Source organism: Phoca vitulina, unplaced genomic scaffold (assembly GCF_004348235.1).
Source record: "Phoca vitulina isolate PV1807 unplaced genomic scaffold, GSC_HSeal_1.0 scaffold70, whole genome shotgun sequence".
Lineage (NCBI taxonomy): Eukaryota > Metazoa > Chordata > Mammalia > Carnivora > Phocidae > Phoca > Phoca vitulina.
In genome coordinates, this window is record NW_022589773.1 from 6,926,376 (window position 1) to 6,952,344 (window position 25,969).

A 25,969-nucleotide genomic window follows, 5' to 3' on the forward strand; every position below is an offset into this window, starting at 1 on the left:
ACACTGGTAAGAACTAAAGCAGAACTTTTAACAAATAACTAGCTCTAAAAAAGCCAGAAAGTAAGAGTCCACATTACCCAAAATAAAAAAGCAAACACACGTTAAGACCATTTTAAAAATAGAAAATGGGGCGCCTGGGTGGCTCAGTCGTTGAGCGTCTGCCTTCAGCTCAGGTCATGATCCCAGGGTCCTGGGATCAAGCCCCATATCGGGTTCCCCGCTCCGCGGGAAGCCTGCTTCTCCCCCTCCCACTCTCCCTGCTTGTGTTCCCTGTCTCGCTGTGTCTCTCTCTGTCAAATAAACAAAATCTTAAAAAAAAAAAAAAAGAAAAAGGAAAGAAAGAAAGAAAATGGGGTGCCTGGGTGGCTCAGTAGGTTAAGCAGCTGATTCTTGATCTCAGCTCGGGTCTTGATCTCAAGAGTCTTCAGTTCAAGCCCTGCCCAGCATGAAGCCTACTTAAAAATAAATAAATAAATGAAATGAAATAGAAAATGAAGTCATATTCCAGTTGAACCAAAAACTCTGAACTTGAAGTCATTTTGGATAATTTCCTTTAAAAAGATCAATTTAGTTTCCAGTGAGCCTCCAAATAAGTTTTGGCTGCAAAACAGTAAACTCACTTTTAATAACAGCCTTAATCATATTTGCATTTAATTTGCTTCTACAACATACATACTTCCAGGATCTGAAGTGGCTGTCAAAATCTCATCCTAACTGTTTAAATTACAACTCACACTGAAGAGCTGCATGTGAAATTCTTTTGCTCAAAGCCTAGACAGGCTGAACCTTGCCTATTGCAAGTATATGACTAAAGATAAATAACTAATGACAAAAATTAAACCAACTTGCTTGACTCTTTAAAAAGTAAACAGGCCCTGAGTGGCTTCTCAGGGAGATGACCACATTCAACACATCCTGAATATAAGTGAAATAAAATCCCAGTTCCTGATCACCCTTACCGTGAGGCCTGGAACAGAGCTGGCAATACTTATCCACACCAGTGTATTTTTAACACTGTAACAATGAACCAGAGGAGGAAGTTAAATTAATATGTACAATCCAAAAGGCCATAATTTTAAAGTAAGAAAAAGCAATTCACACTATGGTTTCTACCATGCTAAACAGATGCCTGAGGAGACACTGGAAATGAAATATAAAACGCACCAAATAACAATATGGGAGGATGTAGGGCTCTAGGTGACATTTCTACCTTTTCAATTTTTTTATATTACGGTTATCATATTGTTGATAGGAAAACAAAGTATAAAAGGGTTCAAGAATGAACATGTAAGGGCGCTTGGGTGGCTCAGTCAGTTGAGCATCTGCCTTCAGCTCAGGTCATGATCCCAGGGTCCTGGGATCGAGCCCCACGTTGGACTCCCTGCTCAGGGGGGAGTCTGCTTCTCCCTCCCCCTCTGCTTGTCCTCGTGGTCTCTCTCAAATAAATAAAATCTTAAAAAAAAAAAAAAAAGAATGAACATGTACTGTAAACTGTAAATTAAAATAAATTTTTATTCAAAGCATCTTTTAAAATTACAGCATCTTTATTCTTATGCTGTTATCTCTGCCAAACTACAACTGAGCCATATGAAGCATAAAACACTTCAAAAATTTGAATGTAAACCACATTTTTAAAACAAAAAGCAGTCTTAACACACCTCAAATTTTAGATGCCAATGTATTTTGTCCAAGTATATAGCTTATATCAAAAAAGAACATTTTAAATATTTCTATAGTAATTGTAATAATTTCTTAAACTTCCAATTATACAAATAAAAAATGTTTGTGAATATAACTATTATAGTTGACAAAGGCTGACCAGAAAAAGAAACAAAAACCCTTACTTTTGAAGGCCTTAAGTTTTATTATCCATGAATTGGGAAGTATTTGTATTTTTTAATACAATTTTACTGCCCTTCCTTCTTTAGGTAAGTTCATCAAATTTTAAATTTCCCAAGACTGATGAGTGTTGCTTTTCATAGTTCATTTAAGTTATATTTGAGAGGAAAAATTCTAGAGAAAATGCTGAAACCTAAACCATGAAAATTCTGATGCTACAGTCTCTCTTACTGTGCTTTTAAGTGCTGCAAGTTAAAATTCTATATACCAGATTACAAACAAAATTCTTAGACCATTACAAATATAAATTCTCTTATTACAAAAAAGAATCCCTCAAGATTTGTAATTTACTGTACAGAGGAATTACATTTTTAAAGTATGTCCTCATTCATACACATTATTTGTTACTATCATCTTTCACACTTTTGCTTCTTTCCAAGACATTTACATACCACCCCTTCCCCATGGCTACGCATTTTAAACTACCTGTGAACTGCAACACGCTGGAATTTTTGGATAAAGAAGCCTACATTTTAGATAATGTTTAAACTACGTCCGTAGGCTACTACTTCAAAAAGAAAAAAAAAAGGCACTGAAGAGCCCATTATTTCCCTCTATTACTCTGAGGTTTACTCCAATTAAGCAATCTATCAAATTAAGTTTCTGCTTAAACAAAAGCTTAAATGATGGAGGTTTATGCCTACACATAAAGGAGGTGAACTGCTCAGGTCTTGATTTTTCTGTTCATGCTTCAGTACATAAAGTGGTATTTAAAAACTTCATCTATTTGGAAAAATGGCTTAAAACCACCACACAAGTTAACACACTTGCAGTTGAAACTATTCCAGAAACCTACTTATTTGAGTAACTAATATTTTCTGCAGTGTTTAACTGATAACTAAATTTAGTGAACACAAAATAGCTTGGCATGTTATTCTGAAGTAAAGCAAGAAGGTGGCTTTATGCACTGAAAATATAAATATGAGGCTTCCATCTGCTAATAATTCTAAACAAGCAGTACAATTAAAATTTAGTGTTTGCTAACAAAAGATCTAAAACAGTTCACTACAAAACCACCCTGTAGATGTCCCTTTTATTAATAAAAATCCAAGTGCCAAATCTCATTACAGGGCCCATAATATTAAAAAAAAAAAAAAACACACAAAACCAATTACCAAGTTACCTAGACTTTGCAAGATTAATCACTCAATTTCAGCAAATGAGAAATATGCAATGTGCAAAAGTTCCCAAGTTAACATAATAGGGATGCCAAGTGCTTTTCAAACGTAAATATCATAGTGAGTTGTAAAGCCTCAGAAAGATAGAATAAGACTGATATTACTCCAATTCTGAAAATTCTCAACTACGGTGCATCTTACCAAGATCCTCAAAAATCTCTTCTCTTCCAAAGTCCATAACTTAGAACATCTTCCAAAATGGTCAGTTTTCCACTTCTCAATAGGCACACTATTTTGCAGTTTAAAAATACATATCTTACACACATATCTTATACTTTCTGGCTTGCTTCAGTGTTTACAGCATTGTTAAACATACTAACATACATTGTTAAAAATGATCTTATAAATAATCTATTTCAACGTTCTTTGGCTACATGTACCATTCTGTTTTTTCATACAAGTGTCTTATTCAGAAAGTGCTTCCTGTGAGAACTGCTTCCAATGAATGCATTAAACTTGCAAAATCTAGCTTCCCACAATATGTCTTTTTCTACCCTGTACTAGAAGTCCCATATTTACAAAATATTTTAAACTTTACAACAAATCCATTACCATATAAAAAAAGTGCAATTCTCTCTCACCCCATATTATGGGGCAATGACATTCTTCATAAATTTCTACAGAATAGCAGCCTAGGATAAGCAAATAAGGTGCTTAGCTTATGCCCACGGATCTACTTTTTAAGTACGCTGGGCAGTACTTCTGTACAGTGGAAGAGCCGGTGTCCAGGCTACTGGCGGAGCGGCGCTCCGGTCAGGTTGGCGAGCTCTATGAGAGCAAGGGCTCCGTGCAGACGCTCCCGCTGCTCCTGCAGCCGGCGCTGGGCCCCGCGCTTCTCATCGTCCTCCTCGTCAGACTGAGGGTATTCCAGAGGGTCCTGCTGCTCCTGATCGGCCTTCTGAACGAGCTTTCCTTTCAAGGTGGGGGCACGCTGCTCTCTCGTTTCCCAATACCTATAGGAAACGCATGCACGTTAGCTGTAGGTATACACGACCTTTTCAAATGTTTGATTTTCCTTTTGAGAACAGGTTCTTTACCACAGTATTATTTTTTCTGTGTTTTAGTTTATAAAGCTATAAAGTAATTTCACATACATTACATATATTTCCCATTACAGAGGAAAAAGTTCAAGGTCAAGAAATTGAGGGACTTGCTCAGATTCCCAAAAATCAAAAATTGGCAGTTCTGGGTCTTCTACTCCATTCTCTAGTCAAGGGTTTTCGCCAATAAACGACCGCTGCCTTTAAGATCATATATGAAGTGGACTACAGTAAAATACACAATAGTAGAACAAACGTTACATGTCAATTACACCTCAATAAAGAAAAAAACTTTAAAAAAGTAGAATAATCATTAGAAACCTATTTATCCTATTCACAGAGGGATGGTGACTTCTGACAGAGCTAACTATGAGAAACTTGAAACGCACAAAATATGACAGAGTAGTATCTGTAACACACAGAGCTTATTCAAAAATTTAAGAGGCACCACCATTATTCTATTACATAGCCAACTGATAATTCCCTAGAAAAAATGTTCCACCCTTAGGTAACTGAAGGAAGGCATATTTGAAGAACAGTAGCACTCCATACAAAAATGTCCCATACAAAGACCTGTATATTAACACCATAGCTTTATTTATAATAGGCAAAAACAACTCAAATGCCCAGCCACAGGTGAGTGAATAAATAAGCTGAGGTGTATCCATACAACGGATTGCACTGTAAGAAGGAATCAACCTAGGGTTGTAAGGTGACAGATGGTAGCTACACTTGAGGTGAGCAAACATAATGTACAGACTTGGCAAATCACTATGTTGTATACCTGAAACTAATGTAACATTGTGTGCCAACTATACTTCAAGTAAAAAAAAAAAAAAAACTAAACTAAACTGGAAAAAAAAAAAGAATAAACCATTGATACAGTCAACAACATGGTTGAATTACAAAATAATTACATTGAGTAAAAGAAGCCAGACAACAGAAGTACATACTGTATGACTCCATTTGTATAAAAATCTAGAAAGTGCAAACTAGTTTACAGTAACAGGAAGCAGATCACTGTTGTCTGAGGAGCAAGAAAGCAGGGAAGGGCAGGAGTGATGAATTACAAAGAAGCATGGGGAAACTTTTGGAAGTGATGGATATGTTTACCATCTTGATTGTGATGATGGTTTCACAGGTGTACACATATGTCAAAATATATCAAATTGTACACTTTAAATGTATAGAATCTATCGTGTGTCAATTGTACCTCAGTAAAGCTGTTTTTAAAATTACACACACAAAAATAATACAACTACTAGATTTCAGGAAATCCAGACATCTCAAACTGGAAAAATTTGGTCAATACTCAAAGGTATAAAAAAAGACATGCAAATAGTTCAGTATGACTTCAAGGACAACTAGGAACAGAGAACAGCAAAGAAGCTTAGCAAGGTCAGCTGGGACCAGGCAATCAAGGACTTTGAATGCCATAACAAAGGGTTTAGACTTTACACTGAGTAGAATCCACCAGTCCGTCCCTGAGCAGATGGGAGAAAGGGAGGATGAAGGCAAAATGACCAAGAAGTTTCTGACTTGGACAAAATTAGAGTTAATGGGGTGGCGGAGGCCAGGCAGGAGGAAGAAGGAGGGAGGAAGTGATGCAGTAAACAAGACAAACATAATGCTTCCCCAGGTGGAGCTTCCGGTCCAGCAGGGAGGATAGACACTGAACAAATAAATATGTGTGTGATGAAGGTTTTGAAAGAGAAAACACAGTGTGTTGTAAAAGCATCTATTAAGTTGGTCTAACCTTGTTTGTTCTGGGGGTTAGTGAGCAGGTTAGGGAAGGACTTGCTGAAGCGATGTTCGACCCCGGTAAGAAATGAAGAAAGAGCAGAGTGGCTAAATGAAGAGGAAAGCAGCACTCCGGGCAGAGGGAGCAGGGAGCAGAGACCTGGGAGCCCCACTGAGAGTGGTGCTGACAAATAGGAGGCCCAGGTAGCTGGACACAGCTGCGTTGCCAGAGGGAGGCAGAGCTATGGCAGAGGGATTGGATTCCAGACTTGATCCTAAGTGCAGAGGAATCCGAAGAAGTAGGGAGGGTCCCGAAGAGCTGATGCTAGTTTGTACACAACAAATGACTCCTTAAATCAGGATACCTTTAGAGAAATTTTTTTATACTGGCCCCCTTGTTGCCATTAAAAAAAAAAATTAAACTGGGTGCTTTGTAGAACTTTACTTTAGAAGAACCTCTAGCCTGTATCCCAGTAATAATCAGCACATATCTAATACAAAGAAAATGAAGAGAGGCTGCACTGTGGAATACAAAAACATATAAAACATTCTTAGAAAATGAGGAAAATTCTTGCTTTTAAAATAAATTGTGGGCTGGGCACTCAGACTAATTAATATCATGTATTTGTTTTCTATCACACACCAGATCCTCGTGCCACTCCTAACAATTCTGTGGCTTAAGGAAATAAAGCACCATTTCAAGTTATTTTATAAAATGTGTATAAAAGCAACTTATTTAAAATGAGAGAACTGTTGAAGCTCCCAACATCAACCCATGTGCTGGGCGAAATTCTGCAGTGGAGTGCAGGGAGAACCTTACTTTGCCAACCACTCGGCGGCAGCCTGGTTGTCCACAGCCTGGTGCTTACTGAGGGCGTCTGTGGGCTCCTCTCGTTTCAGCCTGGCATAAGGGTGCTTCGGACAGTGGCGGTTTGCATGGGTGAATCTGCTTAGGCAGCCTTCAAAACATAGAGGGAAACACTTATCAGAATCTGGACATCCAGCAGACATGGAAAATGTTGTTTCCCTGGTATCCAAGAAAAGCAAATTAAGACCATGGGATTTAGCATTCTATAACTTGGAGAAGGGAAAAAACCACCCTAAGGGGAAGCAGATCCTTCACCTCTTAGTCATGGCAACATAAAGGCATCAACCCCACCAGAAAGTGATTTATTAGCAAAAATGGTCAAAACCTCTGACCTAAGAATTCCATTCTTGGAATCGATTGTAAGGAAACATCCCATAAGATGAACAAAGCTTTACGGAGGAGAGGAAGCCATGCCCTTCAGCTTTGTTGGCAACGAACAAATTTTAAAAACAAATATTCAATATCCAACATGAGGCAATCATTGTACATATGCTTAAGCAAATGAAAGTGTGTAAACAGGGGCGCCTGGGTGGCTCAGTTGTTAAGCGTCTGCCTTCAGCTCAGGTCATGATCCCAGGGTCCTGGGATCGAGCCCCACATCAGGCTTTCTGCTCTGCGGGAAGCCTGCTTCTCCCTCTCCCACTCCCCCTGCTTGTGTTCCCTCTCTCGCTGTGTCTCTCTCTGTCAAATAAATAAATAAAATCTTAAAAAAAAAAAAGGTGTGTAAACATTCGTTTTGGTTTTTTTTTTTTTTAATTTAAATTTTAGTTGGTTAACATACAGTGTAATATTGGTTTCTGGAGAAAAGAGCGTAGACATTTGTAACAACTGACAACAATCAAGAGAACCACAGAGCAACAGCACAAACCTATATTGAATTTCAGCTATAACTATGTAAAAATGTGCATAAGAAATACATCTCAAGAAATTCTGATAGGAGATTTAGAAAATCACTTAAGAAAAGTGATAAGAAATTACTAACAGTGGCAGTAAAATGGAAAATCTCCCCCTTTATTGAAAATTTAGAAATGAAGTGTTTCCTTCAATTTAATAGTTAAAAAGTTTAAAACCAAACTAAAAGCCTACCGTAAAGGCTGTATTTACTTTTATAAATCTTTCTACCACCTCTAACTGAATATATTATTATTTTTCTAAGTAATCTCTCTGCCCATCATGGGGCTCAAACTCCCAACCCCAAGATCAAGAGTCACATGCTCTGCCAACTGAGCCAGCCAGGTGCCCCCTGAATATACTGTTTTTAACTGCCCCTGAAGATTTTCATCTAAAAAAGAATATTTTATTTAAAAATCAATCATTTCCCAGAAAATGAGCATGGATCACAATTTAGAGAGCTTAGGATGTTTTATAAAATTTACATCAAAAGCTCTTCTCCTAAAAAACCTCAAGTAAAAGATATTTTAACTTTTAACTCACAGCCAGTTCTTACATAAACTTAAGTCCTAACACCATACCATTTTCTGAACAAACAAAAGGTTTCTCTCCGGTGTGAAGGCGCTGATGTGTTTTGAGCTGTCCACTTTGAACAAAGGCTTTTCCACAGTCTGGATAGTCACACAGATAGGGTCTCTCGCCTAAGTAGACAAATATTATGTATTATTTCTGAGACAATAAGGTGAGAAGAAGAAGGGACAGAGAGAATCAACCTCTATATAAGTTGTGACTCCGAACAATCAAACATGTCACGGCCTCTCAAACCTGAAGTGCTGGTGCTAACAGCATCACTTCTATGCTCCTGAGCAGCTCTCCACTGGGAGGCACCAGAATAATGTCCTTGGGCCTTGAGCTTTTAGGTTCCCGGCTTGAAAGCCTTAAAGTTATCTTCGGCTTATCCGGTCATTTTTCTCCCCATTATCCAAAGCACTAGCTCTCCCACTCCTGCTTTCCCACTGTACTTTGCCCGGTTAGACTGGCAGACCCTCCCACCCAGAAGGAACCCTCGCTGCCCTCTCTATTCCCTGCACAGCACTTCTGGAGTGAATGACATGGAACACTTGCTTTTGTCATATGAACTACCCCCTAAATCACTTCAAACCCTACGACACCCCTTGAACAAGTGAAAATGATCTGCTTTCATTGGTCCCCTAATATCTGTACTGTAGCTACTGGGTTAGAGGGCGGGCTTTATCTTTACTTCACTCCTGAGATTCATTCCATAAGGCTGGTCCTCATCTCATTCTACTTGGAAATCCAATCTTCTCTGCCCATTCAGATCTTCCCAGTGCTGTAGGTTCTCAGCGAAATTCCTCCTACCTCCCTGCTACCTCCAAGTAATTGAACTATGTATCCCTTCACGAACTCAGTATCCACTGTTATTTATGTATCCTGGTGCTCTCCTGATACAAAGATGTGTAATACTTTGTACTCCATTGCAATTCATACATACAACACAGTGCTAGGCTTCAGAAAGTGCTTGAAAATATTGTTCAACTATAATTAAACTTACTATTTTTTGAAAAATCATTCTTTGATCAACAACTATGCACAGGTCCTTCCTATATGACTCAAAGGACAATAACAAATCCTCCCTAGTTTCTCATTATTTAGAAATGTAGTAAATGACTGTGATAGTTAAACACAATAAAACAGGACATGGGGGGTGTATTTAAAATAGTAAGAGAAAAGTTTCTGACAAAGCATTTACATACTGGGGCTCAGCCATACCATGCAGATCTTGGGCTCAGTTCTCTGGCATACAGCATAGCAGGCCAAGGCCTGAAAGTATTGGGGTGACACATGGTAGACTGGTGATAGATCAGGCCTGAGACTCGGGAATCTTCTCATTATGCCAAAGAGTCCTGAACCTTATCTACAGTGGCAACACATACTTTATGGCCTGTGAACCAGTTATTTGGGGGTATTTCAGACTAATTAGATCGAAAAAAATCTGAAAATTCCCAAAACCAGATATTTCATTTAGTAATGGTTTTACTGAATGGTACCTAAAGTCAAAACCTCTTGGCCACCTTAGTTTATAATGATTCAAAATTAAAACTTTACCCTTTTTCAGGGATTTAGCTAAGAAAACTATATTCTAGCATATTACTAAAATGTATCTTTTCAAAAACAAAAACAAAAACTGGGTGGTGACCATAAACACAGTGAAAAACAATAGGCAACTAAGGCTTAAAAGCCCAAACTCTAGACCAGTACTGCCCAATGGAAATATAATGTGAACCACTTCTAGTAACCACATTACAAAAACAAAAAGAAACAGGTGAAATTAATTTTGATAATATATTTTATTTACCCCAATATATCTAAAATATTATAATTTCAATATGTAATCAATATCAAAGTCATTAAGGACATTGTTTACTCTTTTTCATACTAAGCATGTTTTACACATGTTGCCCATCTCAATTAGACTAGCCAAATTTCAAGTGCTCAAGAGCCACATGTGCTACTGTATTGGCCGGCATCACCCTAGACTCAAGGGTGTGGGAGGTTGTAAGGCAGTGGTCATTGCTTTTTTGGTGCCTCAGTTTCCTCATCTGTAAATTATTAAATACCATTATTAGAACCAAAAGGCTCCTTCTTCTGGGGCCAACTTTCTCTATGGAAAGAACAAGGGCCCCTCTGTTATTTCTTTGCTCTCTCTATGGTATTTAAAATATAAGTATAGTTTCTCCACACAAAGAGAGATATGATAGTCCTGGGATAGCTACCTACAGTACATTTAATTCTGAAAAATTATACTTCACCTCAGATTAGATAGCTAGGTCAAACATTCGGATGGCACACTAAGGATTCTAGAAATTCTGCTAAAACACTTGACACATAGTGTGTTAGTATTTGGCCTACAAATCAGTTTTAACAATTATACAGACAACTGAAGGGCATATCAAGTAAAATTCAGGTAGGCAGAATGATAGAACTAAATTTAGCAATAACATTCCTATGACAACTAGATTAATTACCATGATACCTTTAGAAGTCACATGGTACCAATGTTGAGAAAACCATTCCTTCCTACAAAAAAGAAATGGACTATACAATGCCTGTTTGAAAAAACTTCACAATAAGGAAATATAAAGCAACTAAAATATTAATTTACGGGCCCAAACATCAAATCGGCTTTAAATATTACTTCTACTCAACTTACCTGTATGAGTCCTTTTGTGAGCCTGGAGCGATTTCTCCCGTGGAAACACCCTATTACAGATGTTACAACGGATTCTGCTGGATGAATGCTCTCCTTCGTTTATTAGATCCCGGACAGTATCTGCTCTGGGTCTACCACGTCGGATTCCATCCTATTAACAATTTGTATAAACATTAATGTAATTTCTTGGACCCACTCATTAAAGTAAAATATCATAATAAATCATTTTTTAAATTCTTGAGTGACATCAGTGAACATGGTAGAGTAGGTAGTTCCAAAGGCCCATCCCACCACAGATCACTGAAAAATTGAGCAAACTGTCTAAATCACCTTTATTACAACTCCAGAAAATAGTTAGAGATTTACAGCAACTCAGTCAACACTGAACCAAGAAACAGGCAACTTGAAACAGTAGGAAAGCTTTGCAGCATTTTTACGGCTTGCCCTTGCCTCTCCCTGTGGCCCACAGTAGTCTTAAAGAGCCTTCATTCTCAATATGGGAACTTAGTCCCTGGCTACAGAGACAGCAAAGCAGACCTGATTCTAAAAGACTTGTGTTTGTCTGTCTTGACCTGTCTGAGGGCTACTTGAAGAACTGACACAAAGTGTTTGTCTTTGTTTTACCTAACTTAGAACTCTCTTAGGGCAAAAAGCAGTTAAACAGAGGGCATTACTCAAAAACTCTGTAAGGCCAAGAGTAAGTTACTGTTCCCTGGGGCAAAAGATTTCAATTGAGACAAAAGAACACATCAAAAGCCTGGGAGGAAAAGCTGGAGAGAGAGTTTCTTTGGGAAATTAGCGCATTGAAAAGTGCCCTGATATCCTAAAGATAAAAATTTAGAAAGCCACACACTTAGCCAGGGCAGGAAGCATGCTCAGAACAGACCTGATAAGACCCTAAGCTTTCACCTCTGACTGATCCTCTGCTAGGCAAAAGCAGGAAATGAAGGCTAAGGCAGAGTTGTAATGAGTCTAAGCATTAAAGGAGAGCTACAACACAGAGCCATTTCAGCAGTCAGGAGTTTCTGCCCTTTCAATTTCTGGCTCCGGGCATTCAAGAAAATCTCTAGCAATGTTAAGCTGACTACAAGCTAATGAAACAGAAATTTAGAGAACAAATACAACAAAGAATAGAGTTTACAAAAATAGTTTAGAAAATTCACAAAACAAATAACTACAACCCGCAGCACACAACAAAAACTCTGAGGAAGGAGAAGAATCTGATTTCCAGAGTCACAACATTACAATATTCAAAACATCCCATTTTCAACAAAATGTTACTAAATATGTAAAGAAACAAAAGTATGGTCCATACACAGGAGAAATTAATAGAAACAGACCATGAGGAAGTAGACACTGGTCTTACTAGACAAAGACTTTAAATAAACAGTCTCAAGTATGCTGAGAGAGGTAATGGAAACCATGGACAAAGGACAAAAGGAAAAATAGGAGAACACTTTCAATAAACAGAAAATAACAATAAAGAAACAAATTAAAAGGGGCGCTTGGGTGACTCGGTTGAGCATCCAACTCTTGATTTTGCCTCAGGTCATGATCTCCTGGTCTTGAGATCAAGCCCCACATCAGGCTCTGCACTCGGCAGGGAGTCTGCTTGAGATTCTTTCCCTCTGCCCCTTCCCCTGCTCGCTTCCAATCTCTCTAAAATAAATAAATAAATCTTAAAAAAAATTATAAAAAGAAACCAAATAGAGATTCTGGAGCTAAAAATTACAATAAACGAAATGAAAAAATTCACTAGAGAATTTGAATGGCAGATTTGACTGTCAGGAAGAATCAACAAATTTGAAGACAGGTCAATTGAAAATATCCAGTCTGAGGAACCAAAAGAGAAAAGAATGGACAGAGCCTAAGACACCTGTAGGACATCAAGTATCTTAGTCCATTTGGGCTACTATAACAAAATACCACAGACTGGGTAACCTAGAAGCAACAGAAATGTTTTTCTCACAGTTCTGGAGGCTAGGAAGCCCAAGATCAAGGCACCAGTGTGGTCAGGTGAGGGCCCTGGCTGGCACCCTCTAGCTGTGTGTTCACATTGGAGCTCTCTGGAGCTTTTTTCATAAAGGCTCTAATCCCCTTCAAGAGGACTCCACCCTCATGACATAAGCACCTCCCAAAGGCTCTAACTCCTAACACCATCATCTTTGAGGGTCAGGATTTTATCACACAAATTTTGGGGTATACACTCAGACCACAGCATCAAGCATACCAAAATACACATAATTGGAAACCCAGAAGGCAAAAGAAAAATGGGCGAAAGAATATTTGAAGAAATAATGGATGAAAACTTCCCAAATTTGGTAAGATGTAAGTCTAAACATCCAAGAAGCTCAATGAACTTCAAGAAGAATAAACACAAAGAAAGATACCCACTGAGACACATTAGGTCAAAATGTCAAAAGACAAAAGGCAGAGAATCTCGAAAACAGGAGAAGCAATTCATCAGGCACAAGGAGTCCTCAATAAGATTAACAGCTGATTTCTCAGGAGAAACTATAGAAAATAGTAGGATGACATGATTAAAGTGCTGAAACGAAAAAAAAGTCAACCAGTAATCTTACATCCAACAAAATTATCCTTCAAAAATGAAGAATAAATTAAGACATTCCCAGATAAACATAAGCTGAGAGAGTTCATGGCTAGTAGACCTGCCATACAATAAATGGAAAGGGAGTTCTTCAGGCAGAAACGAAAGGGCACTAGACAGAAAAGCCATACAAAGAAATAAAGAACACTGATAAAGGTAATTACATAAGTAAATACAAATGCCAAAAGTCTTATATTTTTGGCTCATAACTCCTCTTTTTCTCCTATATAATTTAAAAGACAAATAAATGCCAGGTGCACCTGGCTGGCTCAATCAGAGGAGCATGCAACTCATGATCTCAGGGTCGTGAGTTCAAGCTCCATGTTGGGGGTAGAGATTACATAAATAAACAAACAAACAAACTTTTTAAGAAAAGACAAATGTCACATGTATTTAAAAAATTATAAATCCATGTTAATGGGAACATAATATTAAGAAGATGTAATTTGTGACTATAACAAAGAGGGACAGATAGAGCTGCATAGGAGCAGAGTTTTTGTACACTATTGTAGTTAAGGTGGTCCTAATTAAAAATAGATTGTTTTAAGTCTAAGAGATTAATTGAAATTCCCAGGGTGATCACTTAAAAAAAAAAAAAAAAACCTAAAAATCAAAAAAAGAAACAAGAATGAAAATAGTATACTACAAAAAATAAAACAAAATAAACACAAAGAAGGCAGTAAGAGAGGAATTGAGAAACCAAACAGGTATAAGACATATAGAAAACAAATAACAAAATACCAAAAGTAAGTTCTTCCTTAACAGTAGTCACTTTATTTTATTTATTTTTTTAAAGATTTTATTTATTTATTTGACAGAGAGAGACACAGTGAGAGAGGGAACTCAAGCAGGGGGAGTGGGAGAGGGAAAAGCAGGCTTCCCGCAGAACAGGGAGCCTGATGCAGGGCTCGATCCCAGGACTCTGGGATCATGACCTGAGCTGAAGGCAGACACTTAAAGACTGAGCCACCCAGGCACCCCAACAGTAGTCACTTTAAATGTAAATAGATTAAATTTGCCTATTAAAAGATAGAAATTAGCAAAATTGATTTTTAAAAAATGATCCAACTATATGCTGCCTACAACAGACTTCTTTAAATACAAAAACACAAATAGGTTAAAAGAGAAAGGATGGAGGGGCTCCTGGATGGCTCGGTCAGTTGAGCATTCAACTCTTGGTTTCGGCTCAGGTCATGATCTCCTGCTTGAGGAGTCTCTCCTTTTGCCCCTCTCCCCACTCACGCGTACTCTCTAAAATAAATAAATCTTTAAAAAAAAAATTAACTCAAAGTGCATCATGAACCAAAATCTAAGAGCTAAAACTCTAAAACTCTTCAAAGAAAACAGGGATAAATGTTCATGAGCTTGGACATCAAAAACATAAGCATCAAAAAAAAAAAAGAAAAAAAGCACTGGGGTGCCTGGGTGGCTCAGTTGGTTAAGCGTCTACCTTCCAACCTTCGGCTCAGGTCATGATCCCAGGGTCCTGGGATCGAGCCCCACATCAGGCTCCTTGCTCCACGGGAAGCCTGCTTCTCCCTCTCCCACTCCCCCTGCTTGTGTTCCCTCTCTTGCTGTGTCTCTTTCTGTCAAATAAATAAATAAAATCTCTAAAAAAACAAAACAAAAAAACAAAACATAAGCATCAAAAGAATAAATAAGCTGGCCTTAAAGTTACAAAATACTTGCATGTCAAAGGACATTCTCCAGAAAGTGAAAAGACAACCTTACAGAACAGGAAATTAATCTTTGCAAATTATATATCTGATAAGGGTCTAGTATCCAGGATATTTTAAGAACTCTTAAAATTCAACAAAAGACAAAAAACCCAACTTAAAAATGGGTAAAAACCAGGGTGCCTGGGTGGCTCAGTCAATTAAGCATTGGACTCTTGATCTCAGGGTGGTGGGAGTAAGCCCCATGTCGGGCTCCGTGCTCAGCAGGGAGCTGCTTGAGATTTTCTCCCTCTGCCCTCCCCTCCTCTAAAATAAATAAATAAATCTCTTTTTAAAAAATGGGTAAAGATCTTAAATAGGAATTTCTCCAACAGTGTTAGGCAAATGGGCAGCAAGCTCATGAAAGGATGCCCAAAATCATTAGAGAAATGCAAATCAAAATCAATGAGGTCAATTATATCTCAATAAAGCTTGACAAAAAAATTTAATTTTTAAAAGAAGGACAATAAGATACTACTTCACACCAACTAGATTATACTCAAACAAAGAAATAGGAAATAAAAGTAGTTTTTGGCAAAAAAGTAGAGAAATTGGAGCCCTCAAAAATTGCTAATGAGAATGTAAATTGGTTCAGCCACTATGGAAAAAATAATTTGAAGTGTGGTATAATGTCATATATATATATATACACATAGCCAATGGATGTTAATCAGCAATAGAAATGATACATGCTACAGGGTAGATGAACCTCAAAAACAGTATGCTAAGTGAAAGAAGCCAGACACAGAAGGCCACATATTGTATGATTCCATGTAATGAAATATCCAGGATAGTTAAGTGCATAGAGACAGAAAACAGATTGGTTTCCAGAGACTGCATGTGGTGGGGAATAGGGAGTAACTACTTAATGAGTACAGGGCTTTCTTTGGAGGTAATGAAAATGTTTTGAAACCTGATATGTAGGTGGGAGTTGCACAACATTGTGAATTACTAAATGTCACTTAATTACACCTTAAAATGGTTAATTTTATGTTATGTGAATTTCACCTCAATTCTGCTTAAAAACTAAGGAATCTGAATATACTATGGATGTGAGTCAATAAGCAATGTATCAATTTGGTTCATTAATTGTAACACATATTCCATGCTAATATAACATGTTAGCAATGTGAAAACTGGATATATGATTTATGGGAACACCCTGTACTATCTTAACTTTTCCATACATCTAGAACTAATCTAAAATAAACATTCACTTGAAAAAAAGTCTTTCTCATTTTCCAGGTTAGGTTAAATTTTACACATACAAGTTACATGAAAAATGATAAAAGGATTATGTACAACTACATCCAAAATGAAGATGCTTTTACTGCCTGCAATATAAAAAACCTAAAGTCTTCCAAATGCTTACACACATCAGGCCAAAACCTTGATGGATAACAATAAGCTCCAGGAAAAAATCCATTCAGTCAATTTTCACTTTGAAAGAAAAGCCCAATCCCAACATGGATGAGTTATCTAGTAGGATAAGTCATGTTTAAAAAATTCTTAGATATTAAAATCTATTTCCATAACAGTCAACAGATGGAAGCAATCTAAATGTACATTGGCAGATGGATGAAGAAAAGGTAGCATATACAATACAATGGAAAATTATTCAGCCTTAAAAAAAGAATCCTGCCAGGTGCTATAACATGATGAACCTTAAAAACACCATGCTAAGTGAAATAAGCCATTACAAAAAAATACATACACACACACACACCACAAACAAATTCCATATGATTCCACTTATATAAGGTATCTAAATTAATCAAACTCTTAGAAACAGAAAATAGAATGGTAGTTGCTAGGGACTGTGGGGAGAGAGGAAAGGGGAGTTCAATGGGTATAGAGTTTCAATTTTGCAAGATTAATAAGATCCTGAGATCTGTTACACAACAATGTGCATATAGTTAACACCAAAAAATTATTAAGATGGTAAATTGTTACATTTTTTGCCACCAAAAGGAAAAAAAAAGCAACGTGGGACGGCACTACAGCACATAATAACACTGTAAAAATATTACTGCCCGTCTCACTCTGTGTGGGTACCAATGAGGTGAACTTGACCACATGACTTCCTTTGGCCAATAAAATGTGAGTGGAAATTATATGTATATAAGCAAAAGCCTTAAAAGCCATCACATGGTTCCTTGTCATCTCTCTTTTCTCTCTGCCTTGAGACCCAAATGTCCCAGGCAGGGGATGTTCCTTCTGGGTCCCCGAATAAATAGGACAAGGCACATACCTGCAGTCAACCCACCCAAGACATATAACATGAGCCATGATTAGGCTGAGATTGGGATTTTTAAGTTTGTATTCTACAGCATGCTTTAGTTTAAACTAACTGACTAAGGCACTTTGTCTTTTTGGGGTTTTTTGTTGTTGTTTTTAAAGATTTTATTTATTTATTTGACACAGAGAAAGAGAGAGAGTGAGCACAAGCAGGGGGAGGGGCAGAGGGAGAGGGAGAAGCAGGCTCCCCACCAAGCAAGGAGCCCAATGTGGGGCTCGATCCCAGGACTCCGAGATCATGACCTGAGCCAAAGGCAGACGCTTAACCGACTGAGCCACCCAGGCGCCCCACCCACTTTGTTAATAAGTATTTGTTGACAGGATAAAAATCTCATCAATTCTTTGTTGATATTGAAATTGCCAAAAGAGATACATAATTGATGTCTTTCCTCAACATTATATAACTCTTTAAGAAGTTTCCATTTATGGGGTGCCTGGGTGGCTCAGTTGGTTAAGTGTCTGCCTTGGGCTCAGGTCATGATCCTGGAGTTGCAGCATCAAGCCCCGCACCGGGCTCCCTGCTCAGCAAGGAGTCTGCTTCTCCCTCTGCCCTTCACCCCACTCATGCTCTCTCTCTCTCTCAAATAAATAAAATTGTAAAAAAAAAAAAAAAAAAAAAAAAAAAAAGGAGTTTCCATTTATAATTAAGCTAGGAATTGGCAAGGCCCTGGACCTTGACTTACTTATGTTTAAGTCCAAATTAGCAAATCTACTTGTAGCAATTACTGGCTGTTTTCAAATACTTTCACCTTCACCTTTACTTCTTGGCTTTGATTCTCACTAGTTACATTTAGCTCTAGTCTTGCTTGCTAAAACTGTTAACCCAGAGTCAGCAAAGAAAGATCTAACCAGGAGTAAAATTCGAGAATTCATTTCCATCATTTATTGAGCCACAATAATTGGATTGTTGCTGGTTATGTTTATATGATAATTCTTTTAAATCTTGTTTTAAAAATGTAAAATGCAAAATAAATAAGTAAATCATCTAAGATTCATAAAAATAGCAGGTGATCCTGTTAAGAAATGAAACATGAAATCAGGTTAATTAAAAACCTTAGTGATATAACTCCTCTGCCATGAAAGGATCTTTTCCTAATATTTTTTAAATACATAAAAATGCAAATGCAAAAGAAAAATGAAACTGGACCACTTCCTTACAGCATACACAAAAATAAACTCAAAATGTATTAATGACCTATATGTGAGACGTGACACTAGAAAATTCTTAAGAAGAAAACATAGGCAGTAATTTCTTTGACAGTAGTTATAGAAACATTTTTCTAGATATGTCTCTTAAGGCAAGGGAAGCAAAAGAAAAATTAAACTATTGGGACTACACCAAAATAAAAAGCTTTTGCACAATGAAGGAAACCATCAACAAAACCAAAAGGTAACCTACTGAATGGGAAAAGATATCTGCATATGATATATCTAATAAGGGGTTACTATCCAAAATATATAAGGAACTTAATACAGCTCAATACCCAAAAAAACAATCTGTTTAGAAATGGGCAGAGGACCTGTTTAGACATTTTTCCAAAGACATACAAATGGCCAACAGACAAATGAAAAGATGCTCAACATCACTATTCATCAGGAAAATACAAATTAAAAACACAGTGAGATATCATTTTACCCTTGTCAGAATGGCTAAAATCAAAACAGACAAGAAATACCAAGTGTTGCCACGGATGAAGAAAAAAAGGAACACTATTAGTGGGAATGCAAATTGGTGCAGCTACTGTGGAAAATAGTACAGAAGCTCCTCAAAAAAATAAAAATAGAATTACCATCTGATCCAAGAATTCCATTAGATATTTAACCAAAGAAAACAAAAACACTAATTCAAAAAGATATATGCACCTATGTATATTGCAGAATTATTTACAATAGCCAAGATACGGAAGCAAATCAAGTGTCTGTCGAGATGAATGGATAAAGATGTCTTACACACACACACAGACACATAGACACACAGACACACACACACACACAATGGAACATTACTCGGCCATTAAAAAGAATGAAATCTTGCCATCTGCAACAACATGGATGGACCCAGAGGGCATAACGTTAAATTAAGTAAATCAGAGAAAGACAAATACCGTATGATTTCACTCATATGTGAAATTTATGAAACATAACAAAGAAAAAAAAAGAGACAAAGAAACAGATTCTTAAATACAGAGAATGAACTGGTCGTTGCCAGAGGGGAGGTAGGTAGGATGGGTGAAATAGATAAAAGGGATTAAGATTACACTTATCTTGATGAGCACTGAGAAATGTATACAGTTGTTGAATCATTATAGTGTACACCTGAAACTAATAACACTGTATGTTAATTATACTTTAATTAAAAAAAAAAAACCTTAATGGTACAACTCCTATGCCATGAAAGGATCTTTTCCCAGTATTTTTTAAAGATTTTATTTATTTTATTAGAGAGAGAGAGAGCCAGGAGAGGAAGAGGGAAAGAATCCTAAGCAGACTCCTCGCTGAGCGTGGAGCCAACTTGGGGCTTGATCTCATGACCCTGAGATCATGACCTGAGCTGAAACCCAGAGTCTGACGCTAAACCAAATGAGCCACCCAGGTGCCCCTCCCAGTATTTTTAAATACATAAAAACATACTGTTGCTTCTATTATACTTTGAAATAACTGATTAGTTAGTATCAAAATTTTTAGGTTATCCATTACTATTTTGTGTTTCTAGTAAAAAAAAAAAACTATTTTCAAGCATGTTTAATGGGGGGTTGAGTATTTTAAAAGTTAACAATTTGACTGCTTCCCAGTGCATTTTCCAAATGAGAAATAGAGAGCTAAAAAAATACAATATAATACAACAGCCTAGCCATATACAGGTAAGGCTTCACTGAGTGTATCATTTCAACTGAGAAAATTAAGTAAGGCAAGTAATCAACTGATGCCCTAAACAAGTGAATAAAGAGCATCTTTTAACCATACATACAACAATAAGCTGTGTTACTTAAAGAAGGTTCTTTTCATTTTGGCCTTAGCAATAAAGCCATGTTTCTAGGTAAATTTTGACAATAACAGAGTGTTAACTAACTCATCAGCAATCAAGTATACCTGTAGTCTGACAGACTAATCTTGTCAGGACTGCTTGATGGTTCACAAGAGAAAGTAAAGCGAACAAGAAATGCAACACAGGGATGCCTGGGTGGCTCAGCTGGTTAAGCATCTGCCTTCGGCTCAGGTCATGATCCCAGGGTCCTGGGATCGAGTCCCACATGGACTTCTTGCTCAGCAGGGAGCCTGCTTCTCCCTCTGCCTGCCGCTCCCCCTGCTTGTGCTCTCTCTCTCTCTGACAAATAAATAAAATCTTTAAAAAAAAATGCAACACATTCTATTTATTATGTGGCAACTACTGCGAAATAAGCTACCAGAAAGAAGCAAAATGATTACACTGCCAAAAATATTTGCATACTTTGGTAAATTTAATTTTTCAGACAGAATTTTAGTACCACTGGAAGGTAGATTAGTGATTTTCAAAGTGTTTTCTGAAATCATACATGATAAACGTTTTGCGTTTTCAACGTCAATAACTATCTTTAAAAAGTTATTTAATAAAATTTGGGTTATTTCTTAAGCCACTTTGAATAATGTACATTTACCAAGATTTTAGAAAAAGTTATATTCAAACTGGGTATTCATGTGATGACCAAAAAAACTAAAAGTCCTTGACACATTTTTATACAAAGTAAAATTTAAATAAAGTGCTTAAACACAACCTAGAAGGAAAAGAAAAATAGGTCTCAGAGGAAGGCATATGTACCTTGACAAGAAAATGAAAAAAAAAATGTAATTGATCATATTTCCCTTTTCAAATTCAGGTGTGTTTTTTTTTTTTAAGATTTTATTTATTTTTTGACAGAGAGAGACACAGCAAGAGAGGGAACACAAGCAGGGGGAGTGGGAGAGGGAGAAACAGGCTTCCCCCGGAGCAGGAAGCCCGATGTGGGGCTTGATCCCAGGACTCTGGGATCATAACCTGAGCCGAAGGCAGACGCTTAACGACTGAGCCACCCAGGCGCCCCTCAAATTCAGGTTTAAATCCAAATATCTTTTGGCTTTCATATCTGCTTCCTCATTCTATCCCCCACCTTGACCTATCTGCACAACTTTCTGAGTCTTAATTTGCATTTGTCTGCTGTATTTTGTGTATCCTCATAAAGCATTTCAGTTGAGATACATATAGGTGTAAATAGTGTGTATTTCATAAATCTGCTTTCATCAGCTTGGTACTATAAAAATAATAAACCCCTAAAGTCAATTCACACATGATATATAGAGGAGCAATATCATGTAGGGATTAAGAACAAGGGCTCTGGAAGGTTCCAATCAGTTCTGCCATTTACCATATGATGTTAACTAAACTTAATCTTGGGGACTCTTTTCTCTAATTCCTCCTTGTTCATCGGGTAAACAAGATAAATTAATTAAAGGATTCAAAACACTCAACACAGAGCCCAGTAGTTTGCTATGCCAGGCAATAAATGGTGGCTACTATATTAACATGTTTAACATGGTGCTGATCAAAATTATATGTACTAATCTGCTATTTGTAAGACTATGTGCAGTGTTCAGGTGACAGAAAGGGTGGGTGGGATAGGCAGCTGGCAAGTCCTGAAAAGTGAATGGTATTTGAGGCTATGCACAGAGAAGCCGAACCACACAGGTCCCACGGTGAAGAAGTAACCTCACAAACATAGTCTGAGTAGAGGGTACAAGGTGCAGAGGCTTGGAAATAACCTATAGCAGAGAGAAATTAGTCCTGTTCCCTTCCGTCCCCTCCTGGAATTCTACAAACGAAGAGAAGATAGTGCTAATATATAATTATACCCCAACAGTGCTAAGCAATCTTGTGATGAGGGGCCAAAATAAATTGGTAGATAACGCCTGCTCTCCCCACAGGCAGGGGAGGCAGCGTAGGATAGGAACAAACAAGGGAGCAAGTAAGAGCTGACACTTGATGTGAGGGTCTCAGATGTTAACATCTCCCCTGGGAGCAGTGGCAACAAATAGACAATAAACAAACACAAATGTTGTCCTTAAACTCACAGCTGTTATTGCCTCTAACCTGTATACTGAGAGAAAGGGCTAGGGGGAAACATGTTACTGGTCTCCCATCTTTCCATAAAGTAAACAGATTCAGTCAGCACAATTCACCCACGATGCATGTAGAGATAAAGAACTACAAGTACTTTAGAGAAATAAAACAAAGTAAAGGGGGATGGAACCCTCTATCTTTAGTCTAGAGTGTACTGATCACAAATGAAACTAGTTAACATCCTTAAATAAAAGTATATTCCAGACCTTTCCCCTTAAGATGGCAAAGCTAAATGAATGAATTTTTGGAGCTGTAGTTGGATTTCTTCATTAACTAAAGGACAAGTTAAAATCAATTCATCTAGTAATTTTGAAATATGACTGTGAGGAGAAAAAAATGAAATATAAAACAGCCTTTTCGCTTTTTCATGTTCTTCATAATTTCTAGTATATTTTACCTCTGAAAAGAGGTAGACAACAGAATTAAAATTCAAACCCATGCAGTGTGTGAGCAACTTTTATGCAAGGTTTGTGAAGACAAGTCTCTTTTAGACCAAAAAGAACATACCTATAAATTTCATTTATCTATTATATTAATCTTCTTGGATAACCCAAAATTAGGTTAAATTATTATTAACAAAATAGTAAATGTAAAATCTTCCACAATTACTTGTGCATGTATGCCTTTATGGTTCTTAACTATAAAACCTAATTTTTTTAAAGGCTAAATATGTTAACACAGGAAAATATCTAGACTACTAAACCATCTTGCTACCTAGTGACAGCAACAGTGTTTCCTTCACAAACTCACTCACCACTGTTATATTTCCACTGCTTGTCTTTTCAAATTTCTACTGTTTCAAATTTTTACTGAAGTGCCCCTTCAAGAGTTGAAAGGGTGTCAAAGCAGTTTTATAACTTTGTAGTTATAATATATATACAGTAGTTAATAATAATGCCACTAGTAACAAAGTGTATATCAATTTCCTCAGGGCTCAAAACACATGGAGTTTCAACATCTTTGCTACTGCATGTAAACGTGTTTCAATTTATAGATACAGTATTACCAATATAGGCACTTATCCACTGATATACTTGTTTTACCTTTAGTCAACTGCTTATCTGACATAACCATTTAACAAAGAGAACCTGAATATTAATCTCATATTAGCACAATTCATTCATTACACAAATATTTACCAAGCACTTTTATTCAGCATTTAGAATGTGCGGTATTAAAGTTGAACAGTCTTCCAGAGATAAATGATGCCTGCCCTCTAGGAGCTTACAGTCTATAGAGAAAACTGTATGTCAGCAGAGAGGCACTCTGAATACGTGCTTCAGGATCAGGAACTACAAAAACTCGACCATAGTCCCAGCTCTCCCACTACCTAGCTGGGTGACCTTGGGGAGGTCCCTTCACCAACCCCTCTACGGCTTAGTCGCCTGATCCGTAAAGTGTAGACTTGAACCAGAACCAAGCAGTCACATCTTGCCCAGCTCTAAACAGTCGGAGAGTGAGAGCAATTCGAGGTTAACGACAACAGCGTCCCAGTCCACTGTGTGCTCTCAGCAACTAGCAAAGTAGTACGCTGGATGAATGAGAGGCAGAGAAGGCCCAACTTCTAAGATTCCCCTAAGTCTCTTCTCGCTCTTCGGCCATCTCTGCAGGGCACCTTTAGTAGGGCCGTGGTATCTGCACTGATGGAGCAGAATCTACGCAAACCCCTCCCTTCCTGCACCCAGACACAGCTGAAGGCCCGCAGCTCCTCCAATCCCTCTCCGGCCAGACAGGACTCAGAGGTCAGCAGTGTCCGTACGCGGCTGACCTGCCTCCTCCGCGACCCAGACTGAGCGGCCGCTCACTGCACCTGCTGCGGAGTCGCCTGCGGCCAGCCACCTCCCCTCCGCTAGTGTCACGTGACCGCCGCCCCGCCTCCCCCCTGCGGGGACGCGATTTTGGCGCGCGGCAGTGACGTCAGCGTCCTGTCACCCGCCCCCGCCCCCGCCGCGGCCGGAGCGACCTCACGTTTTAAACTCGGCCCCGCCCCACCCGCCGCGTCCGCGGGCGCTGCCGGCTCCCGGGCAGCGCCGTTAACGGGCCCTGGCTGCCCCGCGCCCCTCCTGCTCGCCCGCGGCGCTCACCTTGAGGTGGCCGCTGTCCGGGCTGCTCGCTTCCTCCTCGTCCTCACCTCCCGAGGCGGCGGCGGAGGCGACGGGCGGGGGCGCGCCCCGGCCTCGCAGCCCCGGGTGCTCGGCGGCGGCGGCGGCGGGCAAGGCGGCCGAGGCGGCGCCCCCCGCGGCCCCGGGGCTGAGCGTCACGTTGTGCGCGTTCTCGCCCCAGCGCCACGGATACACCATGAAGTCGCTGAAGCCGGGGCTGGTGGGGATGAGCGGCGGCGGCGGCTCCGGCTCCCCACCGCCGCCGCACGTGGGCTTGATCGGGGTCGTCCTGATGACCGACACCAGCACCCGCTTTGGGGAGTCGTGGCAGAAGATGACGGGCGGCGGCTGCGGCGGGTTGTCCGCCATCGGCGCCTCCATGCCCCGGATCATCGCCCGGCCCCGATCCGCAGCTCCGGCAGCCGCACTCCCTGAGCCCCGGTTTGGCCCTTCGCTCCGCTCGCCCGCGCTGCTCCCGAGTCGCCGGCGCTCAGTCCCGCCGGCTCATGGCTGGCGGACGTTTCCCGGAATCTTCTTGCGCGGCGGCCAGCGAAGGAACGGAGCGGCTCGGCCGGCACTCCGCGGCCAGCGCCAGACCCCCAGCCCTGGGTCAGGCCCGCCCTCCCCTCTTTGTACTCCCCAACGCAGGCTGCAGCGGCGGGAAGCTGCGGCCGGCCTGCCTTTCGGTGACAGGAAAGCAGGACGTGCCGCGCCGAGCCCCCGAAAATAACAACCTGCCGCCTGGGTCACTGCTCCGGCTTTTCCCGCGTTACATTTCGCGCCTGGGCGGAACCAATCACCGCGAGGCCCCTGCCCGCTGGCCGCAGCGGCGAGTGACAGGTCGCGCGAGCCAATGGTCGGGCCTGGACTTCTTTCCAGCCGAGTGAGGCGGAGCCGAGCCTGCGCGCGGGTCCTTTCTGCCACGCCATTGGTCGCCGTTCTTATTTTTTTTTTTCTGCCTCGAGGGCCAACTGCGTTCGAAACTCCGGGGGAGCGCGCGACAACGGCACTCGCCCAGACACACCCGCCAGGAGCCCCGCCCCCGCCGTCCTTCTGCGCGGGTTGTCAGTGTCGGGGGCGCGGGCAGGGGCGGGAGGCGAGAGAGTTACTGATTGGAGGGGCGTCGGCGAGGGGGCGAGGCCGGGGGCTGTCGTTGGCCGGCGGGGGCGCGCGCCTGCCAGCGCCGCCCGTCAGCCCCGCCCGCCTGTGGCTGTTGGGCCGCGGTTCCCGCGCGCCGGGAGTTTAAAGGGCTTGGGCCCCCGCCGCC

General features: G+C 39.8%; 1 protein-coding gene across 1 annotated transcript; it reads right to left on the minus strand.

The window, feature by feature from the left end:
* Positions 1 to 1,498: 1,498 nt before the first annotated feature.
* ZNF367 (zinc finger protein 367) lies at positions 1,499 to 25,440 on the minus strand. Its single transcript, XM_032392909.1, has 5 exons — positions 24,685 to 25,440; positions 10,849 to 10,999; positions 8,198 to 8,317; positions 6,678 to 6,816; positions 1,499 to 4,030 (listed from the first exon to the last, which is right to left on the minus strand). Exons 1-5 carry the CDS (start codon positions 25,093 to 25,095, stop codon positions 3,808 to 3,810), a joined length of 1,044 nt encoding a protein of 347 aa, XP_032248800.1. The 5' UTR covers positions 25,096 to 25,440; the 3' UTR covers positions 1,499 to 3,807.
* Positions 25,441 to 25,969: the final 529 nt, after the last annotated feature.

Coding starts and splice junctions, on each gene's coding strand:
- ZNF367 (XM_032392909.1), bottom strand. CDS start 25,095: ATGATCCGGGGCATGGAGGCGCCGATGGCGGACAACCCGCCGCAGCCG. Junction 11,000..24,684: donor CGGACAGCGGCCACCTCAAG/GTGAGCGCCGCG, acceptor AATTGTTAATAG/GATGGAATCCGACGTGGTAG. Junction 8,318..10,848: donor TCACAAAAGGACTCATACAG/GTAAGTTGAGTA, acceptor TTGTCTACTTAG/GCGAGAGACCCTATCTGTGT.